At 37.0% G+C, this 17,952-nt stretch overlaps 1 protein-coding gene across 1 annotated transcript; it reads right to left on the reverse strand.

Annotated features, from left to right (window-relative positions):
• Positions 1-1,174: 1,174 nt before the first annotated feature.
• LOC144440063 (calcium-activated chloride channel regulator 1-like) lies at positions 1,175-14,912 on the reverse strand. Its single transcript, XM_078129345.1, has 11 exons — positions 14,733-14,912; positions 9,568-9,859; positions 7,666-7,940; positions 6,589-6,834; positions 6,022-6,246; positions 5,246-5,545; positions 4,751-4,975; positions 4,071-4,344; positions 2,986-3,159; positions 2,365-2,589; positions 1,175-2,034 (listed from the first exon to the last, which is right to left on the reverse strand). Exons 1-11 carry the CDS (start codon positions 14,910-14,912, stop codon positions 1,175-1,177), a joined length of 3,276 nt encoding a protein of 1,091 aa, XP_077985471.1.
• Between the last annotated feature and the right edge of the window lie 3,040 nt (positions 14,913-17,952).

Here is a 17,952-nt window from a genome sequence, read left to right on the forward strand (position 1 = left end):
ACCACCACCACCACCACCACCACCACCACCACCACCACCACCACCACCACCACCATAGTCATCATGATCTTTGTAAAATGACAAAACTAATTATTAAACGTTAGTTTATTCCAATGTACGCGTAATGGCCAATTACAGACCAAACTACAGACAAAATTACAGACAAAATTCTTTTACCAAAACAAAAGAAACTTTATTAATCTGAATAAGAAAATTAGGGTTAAAACTGTTTCCAGCATAGTTATAGTACTTCTTTTGTTTTGTACTGTATTTTTTTTCAAAGTGTAAGCATATTATTTTCATATCTAGTCAACATTAAAATTGAAGAATCTCTTCTGTAAAGTACGACGACTGACACAATTACTTACGTACAACAATGTTTATCAGTTGCTTGTTTGACATTCCCAATAGCACGATTATAATAGCCAAGTGATAATTGTGCCACGGCCACGGCAATTGCACTGAATTCGAAATGTAGCTAGGACACAGAAAAAATAAACCGTTCACTTGTTACCTGGCTATAAATGCTGTTAGAGGCACCTGATTAGAGAGACTGGAACTCTCCTTTAAAGCTTGGTGTATATTCACCGGTAAAATACGATGCTTCCGTTCTAGTAAATAATGTTCGTTATCTGAGACGGACCAATATATTGTTCACAAAATAATGTTTTGGAAATCTCGTGTACAATACATGTAAGTTCATTTCATATTCTGTATATATAATGAGTTCATAGCGTCAAAGATACTGTGATAAAGTTCATAATACTGATATTAAATCTGTAAATCACGAGCCAAAAATCCAACCTTCTGGCAGAGAACTTTCAAAAACGAAACTCACAGTTCAGTGTTCACTGATCAACAAAGTGTTTATAAGTTAGATGGTATACATCACCACAGAAATGTAAAGCTCGATCATCAAGCGCGCTGACCAAAATCACCCTACCATTATGTTGTAATATCTCCAGATTAATTGACGAATGAATGTTGACTGTCTGTACTTTGTTGTGTATGTCACTGAGTTATATGACATTTTAGTACATGACATTAAAATGTCATCGAATATACCGTAACGTTCAGTTGGGATGCCGAGTACAATATATTTCAATGTAATTTACGAAGTGTAGGTTTTTATTTGAGAGTCAAAACTAAAACATCGACTATGCAAAATTTAATGTTAAAAGTAGCCGTCGCCGCCGCCCCTGCGAGCAGTGTTAAAACAGGCATCGACGTCTATGGTTGTGTTTTCATAAAAAGCAGATTGAACACGTTGTGGAAGCAAGTGATGATCCTGATAATCTATTGGTGGTGTGGTATAAGCTAGACTTGTCTGCGAGTGAAGGCCTCCTTGGGGTACTGTTGGTGGTGTTGCATGATACGGAGCTTCGATACTCTCAGGTATGTCTTCGTAGTCGAGACTGTCAGTAGACGTGAATTTGGAACTTTCAGAATCGCCATACCCGACAAGGTTTGTTTGCCCCTCCATCGTGGACGGCCCTTGTGGTTCGGGTAAGTAGATGTTCCTGTATGACACACGTGGTAGTTTCATAGTTTCAGAATTCAAGAAAGTGTCTATGTATTTCTTTTTCGTCTTCATCTTTTTTGCATTCTTTGCTTGTCGTTTGGCGACACCGACGGCAACAAGAGCCACGATGGCGATGTATATAGCTAACCCGCCACCACTTACAACGATGACCACTGCCAACCCAGAGGTGCCGGATTCAGAAATAACTTCTGGTGGTTGTGTCGTCGTTCCAGGGTTCAATAGACTCGGTGGAATATACACAACGCTGGTGAACACGACGTTGGACGGGTCACCCTGGTTGTCAGCTTTATCTAGTGCTCTTAAAGAGAAGGCATAGGTGTAATTTCCACCGGTATTATTGACGATCAAGGTTACACGTTCACGAGATCCTGAAATTTGTGGTGATGACAGGTTACCTGACACCAAGTCTTCATTTGTTAATTTTGTAGCATTGTCGAGGTCGTCGTACAATTCATCAACGTCTCCGGACATTCTTAAATCATACTCTTGTGCTGAAAATAGAAAATAATCAATAGTGAGAATGATAAAAGTGTTCCAACACAACACAACACAACACAACACAACACAACGCAACACAACGCAACGCAACGCAACGCAACGCAACGCAACACAACGAGGAAATAACACATTTGACAGTATCAAAATGAAGGAGGACACAACAGAAAACCCTGCACTATTTTACAGTTCATTAAAAAAAACTACGTAATTGATTAAACGCTTTATGTGTACTGGGGTCGCTTAGTCATTCTCTTCTTTCCGTTCTTGCAAGATCAAAGCTGTACCGTTCACAGTTTGACACATCGAAAGGTCTTTGCACGTACCTGTGCCTCGATCAAAGTCATCCCCAACAGCTGTCCAGGCCAACACGACAGTACCATTCTCGTAGAAAGTTTCTTCTACTTCTAAATCTTGTATACGTGCTGGAGGAAATACATCTTCTGGCGAACTGCTGTCTGGCCCACCTTCCACGTCAAATGCACCAGCCGACAGAACACGACTAAATGGGTCTGCTGACACCTTGGTAACATTCAATCTGGCGGTGTTTTCTGTAATGTCAGAAATGCAGTATCCATGAAACTACATCTAAGAATCCGAATCCAAACTTAACAGACTTCGATCGTAATGTCACATGACGCTAAGTTTTGAGCTTGTTAAACTGCACGTGTTGGAGAGAGAAGTTCTTTCGATAGCCTTGAAGCTTATGATAGTTGCCTTTCATTACTTATGCAATTTACTCTATCGGTAGATGCATGGGTGACGAAGTTTAAAAGTTTTAGTTCCTTATTTTGGTTTACAAGGAAGGTTGTTTGTACAATAATCTTTACTCTGCTTGTGACATGAGGGAACCAGGAAATGTAAAATGTAAAACTATTGAACCCATTGTTGTTCGTTGACAAAAAACACCCTTATTTATAAGTTCATCGAATTTTACATAGTTTTACCTGGATTCAGTGTCAATGCAGGGCTGTAACCACTGTTGTCATATTTCACTATTTCAGCTTTACCGTCTGCGTTTTTCACCTTGATCTTAACGCCATATTTACACGTGCCGTGACAAGAGGAGTAGTCCAAGAAGAAGGCCGAGTAAACTCCATCGTCTTTTTCAAGGTCAGCTCCTGTGATGTGATAACATTCAATTCATCACTTATATTTGGTCCAAATGATACGTACATTGTATAGTTGGCCTACGTTAGAGTCGTAAAATAGTACATGTATACAATCTGAGCTGCTTGGCTGCTTTACGCTTTAAAATAGTTTTATTTGAGTGAGACTATTTGGGTTCTCCTCTAATGATACTTATTCCATCCAAGAGTTCTATTTTGCTGTTGTAAATGTTCCTATAAAAATTTAAACTAAGCAGCTTAAAGAGTCTGGTACACATTCCTGTATTTATTCAAATCCTTAAGTCATGTTGAATTATGTTTAGCAACTAATAACACACTGCTATTAGGTATTCGGATATGATACTGTATGATGTGGGATGACATATAGCAGAATTGTTTGGTTACCAAAACACCGCAAAAGTTTTACCAAATTGAATTTGCGCCCCCCTCTTTGTACACAGTCAACTACCTCTGTCGATTTGCTCCAAGATATGATTGTGCATTATGAGTGTATCTATGCACTGTCTTTGGCTGAAATTTGGTCCCAGTTATAAACCATCTCATTTTAAAGGCCCGCGATTAATCCCAGGTTCTCGAATTGATGTTTTCTTATCCGACCATCTTTTGGCTCTGGACCATTTTTTCTATAACTATATAGCACATCTGTTTTCACACCTAAATTTGTATCTTTACCCGAAATTACCTGGACAGATCTAGAATTGCGTTCATTCTCATTCAAACAAATTGAGATTTGACTGTGTAAGTAAAGATACACGTTGGCATTTTCAAATCATGATTCGACCCTTTCGAATACGTAATGATTATGACATCTGAAAATATTTGTACTTCGAAGAGGATATCGATTTTATATTACACAGCAATGCTACTTCACTTAGCAGTAATCTCTTACAGTGTAACCTTACCTGCACCATTATCGAGAAGTTTTACTTTCACTGGGATTGCAGGTCCATCTACTGTGGCGATGACGTCAGCATTGAGTACAGTAAGATAGCCTTTCTTGACATCAGCTAAAATAGTCATTGTTGGGTCCTCTTTGTAATTAACGGCACTTGCCCCTAGATATGCTTTCACCAGAATCGGTTTGTCGTCCGGATCTTTCATACGAGACTCCAATACTACATTGACGGTCTGAGCGGACCCAACCGAACCGTTCACCACGTATGTCCATTCACCGGCCTGTTGGGGGTATAGAACGATGAATTATATGAAGTTCTACTCGAATGAATAATTCTATCACTAGTCAACAAACCAAGCAAGCGATGGACCCCCTTCTTCTTTAATACATCTTTCATACAAACTATAAAATGATAATAATTACGGCTTTACAGTAGTTTCCAAAACTTGGACATGGCACACGATCTAATTTGATCTAAACTTTTTTTGAATTACTTTTACAAAGTGTTTTTTTTTGTTTTGTGTGTGTGTGTGTGTGTGTGTGTGTGTGTGTTTGCTTGTTTGTTTGTTTGTTTGTTTGTTTGTTTGTTTGTGTGTGTGTGTGTGTGTGTGTGTGGGGGAGATGAGGGTTTTATATGATGCTATATCAAAAGTTACTATATTAGGTATCACCTATGATATTTCCTACCTCTGCAATGCCGTTGATTTTGATTTTGACTCTCTTGATAGCAGTGTTGACATCATAGCCAGGATACGTCGAGTCAATACGTTCACCACTGGGTGAGATTAAAAAAACAGCAACAGTTGTTGAAGAAAATAGGAAAGTGAAGACAGTGTTTTTACCAACATCGGAATCCACATAGATTATGTTCGTATAGTTGGCGTTACTCAAGGTCACTGCATTGCTTTCCAGCTGCAATAGAAAATAGAATGAAAAAATTGGAATGTTTCTTATGTCTGAGCAATTAACAAAGCGAAATTATTGCTGAGTACCTTGATATACGTGATATTTTACGCTGATTCAAATTTTGATCAAAATAAACGAATTAAAATGTTCAATGGACTGATGATGTTATTTATATGATTACAACTACATGTATTGCTGAAAACGAAAGACCGTGTCTGTACGTATACTGAAGTCACTATGTACAAATAACGTGAAATACTTAAGAAAAGCGCTTACAACGATAGGAATGGCTTCATAGTTGTCAATCGGTCTTGAAGTTATTGTGGCTGCTAGACTGTCCAGAAGAGACGTTATGTCATCATCAGTTGGTGTGTAGTAATATTTTCCTCCACTGCCCTCTGATAAATGTCTAAGCTCATCTGCAGCGTTTTGCGTATATGCTATGGAGTCAACTCGTACACCGGCTTCATGGACTTCATCTGTAACATCGGCGATGTACGGCCACGTGTTTTCTTGGCCGTCAGTGATTAGGAGGAAAGATGACCCTTTTGTTGGGAGGCTACTGTTTTGTAACAACTGTAACGACAATAGTATAAACAACAGTTGTTTGTAATTTTACTGTTGCTATTACTACGGCACGTCATTTCAATCATGGAAGGATAGCACACTTCCATGTACCCTACCCACTTCGTTGGTATTGTAAAAGTAATGATTGCCAACCATAAATGTCTGGATATTTGTTGTATTTAGATATCCACTCCCCTATGTGTGTATTGTGCATCGTTCTTTCTGTTCTCTATTGAAACAGTTGCGTACAAATACATTGTTTGTGTCATCCATTATCTAAATCTACATGTGTGAGTTACGTATATGTATACCTCGTATGCATTGTTTCTCAGTTGTTGTCCATAGTTCAATAAAAACTGAAATTTGATATTTTTTTATTAAAAACCTGATATATGATATCATACTACTAGTTTATTGATAAAACATTATTTGACCGCCCATGTGATCAAAATTTATGGATCCTTGTTAGAGGAGTGTCTACTCACCTGTAAAGCGCTCGCCAAACCAGCCCCAATACTAGTTGCGCCACCAGTTGTACTAGGTACTTTACTGGCTAGGTTATCCCGATCTTGATCGTTGTTGATCACTGTCATACCAGCCAGAACCGAAGCTACATCGTCAAATTCTACTATTCCGACAGTGCTACCGTCGTCAATAACATTGTCAATGAAGTGAGTGGCAGACTGGTGCAGTCTTCTTATGGGGTCACCCTGACAACGAGATTGATACGTCATTTATACTACCAGCCAATGGCTGTATACATACTTTGACATATCTATATTTACCTACTTGTAGATTTTAATTAGTAATATCACATAGTCATGCAAAATAATTGAACACAATTTCACGAAATCCAACTTAAAACGTGTACTTTGATTTTGATCAACTATACATGGATTTATTGGATATTTCTTAAATATACAGACTCTGTGCAGGGATAGGATTCACACAGCCTGGGATATATGCTACCACATACACTAATTATGTAGTATCTACGTCAGCCTGTTTGCTTATTAGTGTTTGTTTGGAATGTTGTCCATCATGATACTTACTGACATACTACCTGATATATCAAGCACTAACACCACCCTTCTGACACCGACAGTTTGAACAATCTTAAAGGTCGGAGCAGTGTCGTTTATATTAACGGGAGGATTGACATCGTCCTTGAAATCGGGACGATCTTTCATGACTTCCCAAGAACTCAGTCCGCTACAACGATCATTCTGTCGGTTTGGTGCCTTTCTGGCATGGAACCCGTTCGGGTCAGTAGGGTCGCCATGACAAAACCCATCAACCTGAATGCATGAATGAGTTATGATACGGTTTGTTATCTTCACGTAAGACATACAAGTAATGAAGTATAGATGTACCTGGTCACATATTTCAAATCCATCACGCTATCTAGGTACGGTGTCTTTGTGACCTGCATACATTGCAATAAGTTACGTGATTGAATAGTTGCCTTGTCACTTTATGAGGTAGATATGTCACCGAATATATTGTGCACATTAAGTGGTAAAGTCTGTAACCAAGGATTTGGTTCAACTAAAGTCATGTACAAATGCACAAACAGTATCCATAGTAAAGCTTATTTAGAGGGATATCCGCCACAACACACCACAGTCTGCACAAAGGTGGTTGGTATATATATCTGGTGTTTTGGATTTTTTTTTAGAAAAGTCGTGTCGTAATGTTATTTTATGCCATGTCTGAACATCTGGTGAGAGCTTTATAGAATGCAAAGCTTTTGAATAACATAAAACTACCTTTGCTTCAACTGAAAAAAAAATCACGAGTAACCATAAAGTTACAGATTATTGATTCGTTTCGTAAGGGTTGCATTGCTAAAACTGCTATAATACAGCAGAGTGTTGGATCTTTGTTGAATTGACTGAAAATATTGTTTTATTTTTAGCAGTAAGCCATGGTGTATCTCATCGTGGATCACATTTCCATGGGACCTAAATATCATGTGAAAAATTAAACCCGAGAGTAGAATGCGTTGTAACATAAGCGTTCAACGTTTTTAGACTTTAAACGTCATTAGACATACTAGTACTATTCCAATACACGTGAAAGAAGTTCGTTTTGATTAGTCGTACTTTTAGCACATTTGAAATACTCACGGAATCTATCCACTGGGCGTACATAAAACTTGCTTGGATCGGAGCGTCTTGTTCACTATCAGGCACATAAGTACACTCTGGTGGTGGTAAGAGATTTAAGTCCAGCCATTTCTTGCAGTCGCCCTCTGGTTTGACTTTCCCCGATATCCCTTTGACGCACGTCACCGGTATGATACTCGGACCATCCCTGTAGAAATGCTTCTTACCTTCATCTAGAACATACTCATCAAATAACCCCCATCGTAGATGTCCCCATTCATGGACGATGACTTTATCTATGGGAATTATGAGAAGAACCAATACATTTGTAATTTATTTTGGTAGTACATGTACTCAACCGCACCTACATGTTTACCTTACCTACTGCCTTAGTTTTTCAGACTAGCTACCTGCTTCCTGCAGTTCAGTGCCTTTGAACTTTTGAACGTTATTGTCTGCTGGATTCGAACAATTTTTAAATGTTTTGAGTGAGTGAGTGAGTGAGTGAGTGAGTGAGTGAGTAGTGAGTGAGTGAGTGAGTGAGTGAGTGAGTGAGTGAGTGAGTGGGTGGGTGGGTGGGTGGGCGAGCGAGCGAGCAAGTGAGTTAGTGATTGCTTAATTCGATGGATTATTGGTTGATTAGCAAATGTGAAATGAAATATATACACACACAAATCGACATCATCTAGTGTCAGCTGTAAAGCGACCACTCTCTAGACTTATTTACGTCACAGTACTTAGTTTTTATACATTGAATAAAGTGATAATAATACTAGGACTGTATTTTATACTGTCAGTGTTTGTTTTCCAGAATATTTTAAAAATTGGTTGAATTTGTAAACCTCATTTTAAGGCTAACATACTAAACAAAACCAACATAAGAAATTATTCCGACACAAGATAAAGAATTTACATAATTATCCGAATATCATAAACACCGTGATTTATTAAATACAAAACATGACAGACTTAGTGTCGGATTTTCCGATCGACATGCGCAAGTGCAACCACGCCCCTTTTTGAACAATCGTAAACTAAAAACGATCAGCGACCCCACTTAACATGAACCTGCATTTATGGTGTACAAGGTGGGCCGGTTTGTTTGATGGTCATGATTTTGTAGCACAGAATTAAATCAAAAGTAAGAACGTTGTCACAGATTGTGTGTTTGGACAGACACACTCAGACATTCCATATACTGACAACACTTGCAGAATTTTGATCATAAACGTTATTTAACTTAAATACCCGGAAAAATACCAAAGGCACTACAAAACACATGGCAAATCGCCAACACTACGAGCATAACACATCAGTCAATATTTACGCGTTCACAAAAAACCCCCAAAATTTAACTGAAGTACACGCAAAAATAGGAATAAGCGTACGTTGTCAAACGTTCACTGTCACCACATATACATTATAGTATAGTGCAGCAAAAGAAAACTCTTTTTACTTCATGGTTGTTTTTAAGAATTCGGTTATAAAATGAGTACTGCGTCATAATGGCTGAGAAATAAATCATTTACATGTAGTACACACCCTCTTCATACCGTTCAGAAAGTAAGAAGTCAATCTTTACCTGTTGAAAGCTCTTGAATAGATTACGAGTCATACCTATTTTTAACCATTTTACATTATTTTTGCAAACAGAGTAGGTAAATGAAAAAACAACTGAAAACGACTGATGCAACTTACCACCTGAATTGGCTTCGAAATAGGTCTACAGTCGATTATGATGCCTCTACATTATATCAGCTGACTAAGTAAATTAAAGAAACTATCTTTTATTCAGATACACAAAGCACTTATGTGTGAAACTTTGAACTTTCTCCCAAGAACTTGTTAGAACCATGGTAACCATGGTGTTGGCTGTTTATTGATTACTTTAAATGAAAACTAACCACAAAATTAAATGCTCACCTCGTGGTCCCTGTGTTGCAGGGATGTCATCACCGAAAAAGAAGTTCCTTGTTAAATGCATTCTAGTACCTGGTTGTCCACATTTGTTTATTTGTTGTACGTGTGGAACGTCGCCATACTTTGGATGAGGTTCGTCTAGAATTATGTTGGCTGTTTCAAACAACTCAAAAGATGCCACGTCATAATTTGAATCGTTACTCCAACTGGAGGGCACAAGGATGGTTATGTTACGGAAATATGCCCGTTTCTTGGTAGCTTTGTATAGGGTTGCTGACGCTGCAGTGAATACATTCTGCAAGGCATAATTTGTATTAAATCGTTCAATTTACCTGTACATCATTTTCTAAGTAAAATTTACACCGTTTATAACATGGACCAAATTGTGGAGATGACTCATTTAGTCCACATATTGACTTTCGATAATTTAACAGATTACAAAATGAAAATACGCTTTTCTTAAGACTAAATATTGATCGAATTATGTGTTAGGAATTTGCAGAAGGTTTAATTCTTGTCTAATGTCTGTCATCGTCAGTACAAATAATGGAAACGGAAATGTAAAACAGTAAGCCACATATCCCCACCTCTCCTTTAATTGTTACAGACATTGTGTACATACATACATACATACATACATACATACATACATTGACATGTGACAATAGTGACGTAACTGTGAAGACGTATGCATGCGTCGCTCCTGCAAAATACTAGTGTTTAGACTGTTCTTACACGTTTTTTGCAACTGATTTCACTCCAAACTACAAGTATGAAGTGCCAAGACTGTGGGAAGAGAAATGCTAGACTGTGTCAAGGTGATCTCCACCTCTGTCAAAGATGTAACAATATTCGATTTCCAGTACCAAGTCAAGCCATTGACAAGATGGCCGAAATAGACACTGGCAATGACGATCGAGAGGCGAGTAACAAAGTGGAAAACTCCAAACTGGATGGCATCCAAGCTACACTTCTCAACCTTACTACCAAAGTTGATAAACTCGTTGACATGGAAGGCACACTGCAAGACCTACAGCAGTCTGTCACTTATGTGAGTAATTCGTTTGACGAATTTACACGACAGCTCCAGAGCCTCAAAAATGAAAACAAAGGATTGAAAGAACAGCTCGCGAAGACAACAAACGAACTTAACGATCTGCAACAGTATACCCGCAGAAACAACTTAGAATTGTCGGGATTACCTGAAGAAGAAGATGAAGATACTGATGACATCGTGGTAAGAGTAGCTGCAGCTGCAGGGGTGAACATTTCACCAGACGATATAGACATATCGCACCGTCTACCACGCAGAACAAATCGTCAGGGTCAACAACAACCTGCAACCATTATCGTTAAGTTCGTCCGACGTACCGTCCGCAACAAACTATACAACTCAAAGAAACATCTTAAAGACAAAACCGCCCGTAACATCGGATACACAAATAACAACCGTTTATATATCAATGAAAACTTAACCCCGACAAATAAACATCTATTCTACGAGGCAAACCAACTACGCAACACAAAGCAGTGGAAGTTCATCTGGACCTACAACGGCAAGATCTATACAAGGAAGAATAATGGTGACCCAGCTATCTGTATAACAACAACCCAAGATCTTAGCCGAATTGTCTGAATAATATAACATTTATGCAGTGAACTTGTACATATTTATGGAACTGAACTCAGATTCTTTGCCAGACAAAACAAAATGTTCATTTTACTCTACAGACCAGTTCAATGAAGGTACTTGTACATCTTACTCCCAAAACTCGTTTTCTTTTTTACATTTGAATATCAGATCGTTAGCTAAACACTACGATGATCTAGTATCTCTCTTAGATATCTTAGATTGTAATTTTCATTTTCTTGGTTTGTCAGAAACTTGGTTAAATCACAATTCAGATCCTTCTTTTTATAACTTGCCATTGTATCAACTCATTACTTCTAACCGGGAAATTGCAAGGGGTGGGGGAGTAGCACTTTACGTTCACAATTCTCTATCTATTACCCGTATTGACAACATTAGCATTATGCACTGTGAATCGATCTTTGTAGAAACTGTCATTGATAACAAAGCAATCATAGTAGGTGTCAATTACAGAAAACCCAACACACCACATCTTGAATTCCTCCATAGTCTTGAATCGTGTCTTGACCAGCTGTCTGCTTCAGGTAAATCCTGCATAATTCTTGGTGATGTGAACATTGATACTTCCACTGACAGCGCACCTGCTATCCAGTACAATACTCTTCTAAATTCCTATAATTTCTACCAGATCATCAATACCGCTACCCGTATCACCGACAACACCAGTACAATCATTGATCACTGCCTTACAAATATCACTAACTATTTTATCAACTGTGGTACACTTCAGTCCGACATCACAGATCACTATCCCATCTTTTGTATTATCAACCACCTCAAACATATACTGAAACCAGCAAACTCAGCCCAAATACTTAACTTTAAAAATTATAACCCTGATGCTTTCTTATCTGACTTGAATGCTACATCTTGGCAACCTGTCTATGACTGCACAGACCCAAATATTGCCTACGAAGCCTTTTACAACATATTTTATAACATCGTATCAAATCACGTTCATACCAAAACCGCCCGCCATTCCAATAGTATCCGCAAACCCTGGCTCTCAAACGGCCTACTTAAATCAGTACGTACAAAACATAGGTTGTTCACAAAAATGAAAAACAATCCCCACAATGTTAATTATAAACTTAAGTACAAAAAATATAGAAATATTCTAACAAAACTCCTCAAGTCGGTAAAGAAACGTTATTACTTCAATAAATTTCGATGGGCCCAAGGTAATATTAACAAGACGTGGCAGGTGATCAACGAAGTACTGAACAAATCGACTAACAAACTCTACCCACGCAAACTGATCTCAACGACGCCCAACAATGATCCTCTGACAGAAAGTTCTGATATAGCGAACGAATTTAACGACTTTTTCACAAGCATTGGTCCAAGCCTTGCATCAAATATTACTTCAGCCACCAAATTCACACAATATCTCGACGGTAACTATCTCAACTCTTTCTTCTTCCACCCTGTTTCTGAACAAGATGTTTTAAATGAAATCAAAACTTTAGACCCACGTAAAGCTGTTGGATACGACAATATTCACCCAAGACTTGTCACACATGCTGCACATATCATCGCTCGTCCTCTTGCACACATCATTAATTGTACACTGAGCCAAGGAATTGTCCCAAATTCTTTAAAAATAGCCAAAATAATGCCAATTTATAAAAAAGGTGCAGCTGACAATGTCAGCAACTATAGACCAATCTCAATTCTCCCTACATTTAGTAAAATTATAGAGTCACTTGTAAATAAACAGTTTATCAATTATCTTGAAACTAAACATATTCTTTTAGATACACAATTTGGATTCCGAAAAAAATATAACACAAAATTGGCCCTTGCAGACCTGGTCTCTGACATTAGTGAACAACTAGACAATGGATTCATCACCTTCGGCATTTTCATTGACCTAAAGAAAGCATTTGATACCATAAACCACGACATTTTAATTCATAAATTAGAACATTATGGCATAAGAGGCATTCCACTACATTGGTTTAAAAACTACCTCACAAACCGACAGCAATACGTTACCATTGACAATGTATCATCCCCCTATAAACACATTCAATGTGGCGTCCCACAAGGATCGATTCTTGGCCCCATTCTTTTCTTAATATATATCAACGACATAGCAAATTCTACCAACTCATTTCAGTTTCGACTTTTCGCAGATGACACTAACTTATTCAAATCTATCGAAGGAAACGAAATTAATCTTACCCACATAAATGTAGATTTTCAGAAGGTGTGTGACTGGTGTGGAGCGAACAAACTAACGGTCAATGTTGAAAAAACAAATTACATGGTCATCAAAACACCCCGTAAACCTGTGAACATAGAGGGTAGTTTGGGAATAGATGGAAATGAATTGAACAACGTCTCCTCGACAACGTATCTTGGAGTTTCTCTTGACATCAATTTTAACTGGAAGTCCCACATCCAAAAAGTTGTCAAATCTATTGCCCCAAAGATCGGACTTATCTCAATACTCCGACACTTTATTCCGAAATCTATTCTTCTGTTATTGTACAACTCCCTAATTCTTCCACATATAAGCTACTGTGTCGAAATCTGGGGGAATACTTACACTTCTTTCTTGGAACCAATATATTTACTACAAAAGAAATTTACACGTCTTATCACTTTCTCTGACTTTCGTGCACACACTGACCCTTTATTCAAACAGCTACATATTTTACCAATTCATAAACTTTGTTCATTTCACACCTGCCTCTTTACTTTTGATTTGTTACACAATCACTTTGCCCATGATGTAAACCGCTATTTGGATACAATTTCACATTCCTATTCTACTCGTTCCGCTACACATCGCAATTTCTACGTACCCAAAGTTAACCTAACACAAAGTAAGCACAGTATAAGATATGCAGCCACTCATCACTGGAATTTATTACCAAGACACATTAAAGACATCACCGATAGGAACAGATTCAAATCAATTTTAAAGGCTCACCTGAGTAATTCATAGAAAACACATGACATGTATTTTTTTTTTCTTATTAGTATAAATTTTATTTAAATTATTGAGACATGTAAATATTTTGTACAATTATTGTTTCGTATTTGTAGATATCCCTTTCTTTTCTTACTTTTTGTTGCCCAGTTACACACTTGTATTTTTTTTTTCTTCTATATTTATTTTGTCAGGGTCACAGACTAGACTAGTTCAGACCGAACTATTTCTGTGGCCCTCACCAGATATATATATCAAATCAACCTCCTTTTTGAAATGTACATAAAAATGTTATCCTGTTTTATATCTGGTGAATAAACAATTCAATTCAAACAATTCAATTCAACATACATACATAGTATACATACATACATACATACATACATACATACATACATACATACATACATACATACATACACACACATACATACATACATACATACATACATACATACATACTTACATACATACATACATACATACATACATACATACACACACACACATACATACATACATACATACATACATACATACATACATACATACATACATACATACATACATACATACCTTGATTTCGTCAAGAAGGGCAGGCTCGTCAGGAACATCTCTGTGGATAGCTATAACAATACCTTCGTAGCCATTGTTGTTTAAACTAACTTCGACAGTGGGTTGGGTTCCGTGACTGTATCTGGGGGTAGCCACCATTAGAAATAGTAAGCAATAATGCTGGAATACTGTCAGAGCCATTGCTTTGATTCTTATATACTCAGACGTTGTGTGTTCGAATCTTCTGAAGTTCCTTGCACGACTGTGTACAGAACTGTCATGTGAGTGACTGTATATACCTGCTAGAATAGGAAATAGTTTTCTTTCTACTGGTAGACCATGAGTCGTCTAGTTTTGACAAAGCAACTCAGTAACACAATATACGACTTGCGACACACAATAATACAATGTTACCGGTCTGACTTACTGAACAAAGAACGTATCATATATCTTACACCAACAAAATGAATTAGGGAAAAGCCAGAGAATTTCCCGGTCAAAGGTCACTGCCTGGCTTATTAACGTTTTGTATGAGGACGTCTTACTAAATTGTAATAAAACTTTAATTTATGATGTTCTAAAGATACATTAAAATGTGTGGGTTTACAAAAAACATTTCCAATTAAAGTTTATTAAAACAATCCATGGTAGGGAAACTATGTGACATACACTTATAATATACTTAAGTTGTGATTATAGGGGTCCTACTTAGTTACTTATAAGTACACATATACTGTATACACATATACTGTATACACATTGAACTACTTCCTTGTTTGTAAAACTGTTGTCCGTACACAAAGCAACTATTTATCTGCATATACATATGTATTATTCAATGGCAAATTTCAAATTCAGGTCTTGCTTTCCCGTCTTACAGTCCACTAAACTCAATTACTTTTGGAATTCACAGTATTTAAATATAGTTATGACTCATCGAGGTAACAATTTTCAAGTAGATGTGCAGACAACTTGAAAACATTTGCAGGAACAGTACATAGACATTTATTTCCTGGGGCACATGGGTGAAGTGTTGCACAATTACGTCATCAAATATCAATAGCGCTACCATAGTTTTACAGTATAATAAATGTGAGCTCTAGTGACCCAAAGGCAATGCATGTACTTTGTTTACAGGTGACCTGCACTGGTACCTACAGATTAAGACTAGACAGGACCGAAGACATACTGACAAGTCACGCCCACTGTCTGCATATGCTATTGTCATATTGATATCATGCCAAATTCTGCAAGTGTTACCTGGAAAACCATTTCACTTTTCTTGAAAACTACCCAACGTGAAACAAAAACACTAAAGGCCGGGGATTTAATTCCAGGTTCACGTATTTGTGTTATCGTATATGGTAGCACCGTAAAGATTACACAGGACTATTAATTCTTTTGTTGTGGACGAACTTGCTCTAATGCTCTGCTAAGCATCTGTTTTTTTACACCTAAATGTTAATGCTTACTAGGACTGGCCATGGATAAAATGGCCATGTTCAGTTCAGTTCATTGTGTTGGCCCAGTCGTTGTCTGTCGGCTCTGGAAGTTCAAATAATTCAACTTCAATAATCCAATAGTTAAAGTTAAGAAAGTCAAGGACTACAGTGTAATGGAAACAGATGGATAATTCGGGTTGATAGCTGCAATTAGCTTGTTTCTCGATGTATGCAAATCGAAGCAAAATTGTCTACATTTTGTTTTGCATGTTCTCCAGTTTGGTGAAATCAAATGTAAGTTCAGTTAACATGGCTGGTGTATTGGTGATTGTTTTTATTTCAGGGTAGTGTTCTTGAATGGCGTTATGTATATATTGTTGATGAGTGATAGGTATATTCGTTTTATCTATTCAAATTTTGATGTGGCCATGCATTAAAGGGACGTACCCCAGGATATAAAAGTATTTTCATAAACTTTTGGTTCTTTGGAATTATTTCATGATTTATCATCACATGAATTTTGCGTGATTGGCAAGAAATAATTAATTGAAACTCTAATTCTAGTTCTCACACTGGTCCACCATCGCCTCATGGGACTTAGCAGACATTTATTAGATGCACACTGAACATTCATGTCTCCTAAGTGATTATTGTCTTTAGATAGATAGTCATGGCAATCACGCAAATTTTATGTGATGTGAAATCATGAAATGACTGTCCAGAATCCTCATTACAACCCAATATGTTGCAAGAATTCAACTTATACAATCTCATTTTTTGGTACGATTCGATCGAAGATTTTCTAGGTTGAGATTGCAAGTATACGTGCAGTCCCACACGTACACACACGTACACACACACACACACACACACGTACACACACACACACACACACGTACACACACACACACAAATAAACGATGTTCTGATAGAGTTTGCTATACTAACATTTATTATAACACTCCGATGTCTATATAATGGCAACTGATTGGCAATACGTTTGAATAAATCATACCACAGAATTTATCAGTAATGTCATGATATGATCTGATATTGATTATTCAGAATTATATGATATGATTATATGACATTGATTATATGATCTTATGATTATATATATGAATGCATATGACTTTTTGTTGATTATAGATATTGGTCTTTATAGCCCGGATATGGGTTTTTACGGACCGAGGTCGTGCGGCGGAAGGACCCGACTTTAGGAGGTTTTAGGAGTTTTCCCCCAATTTTATGTATTGCTCCATAGCAATACATAGGGACGTGATTATAGGTATATGATAATATATATGATTGTATGATATTGAATATATGATATGATTACTATTAATTGTATGATATTAATTATACATGATTGTGTGAAATTGATTATTGATTATATGTGATTAAATATGACTATATGATATGGTATGATATTATATGATATTATATGATATCATATGATACGATATGATATGATATGAATGATAATATATTGATTATATATGACTATAGATGATTATTTGATATGATTATATATGATTGTATGGTACTGATTACATTATATACTTACATTAATCACATTATCATATTAAGATTATGTATTATAGGTCCATGGTTTTTTTCAAATATTATTCAAAAGAATCCGTACAGTGATGTTTTAGCAGGTGATTAAACCACAAGGTTACTTGTTTGATGTTTGTGTATTGTACTTTACAGTAGTTTTAACAATTTGTGAACCAAGACAGTAATGTTTGTGTATTGTACTTTACAGTAGTTTTAACAATTGGTGAACTAAGACAGTA

The sequence above is a fragment of the Glandiceps talaboti genome, chromosome 1 (genome assembly GCF_964340395.1).
Source record: "Glandiceps talaboti chromosome 1, keGlaTala1.1, whole genome shotgun sequence".
NCBI classification, from domain to species: Eukaryota; Metazoa; Hemichordata; class Enteropneusta; family Spengelidae; genus Glandiceps; species Glandiceps talaboti.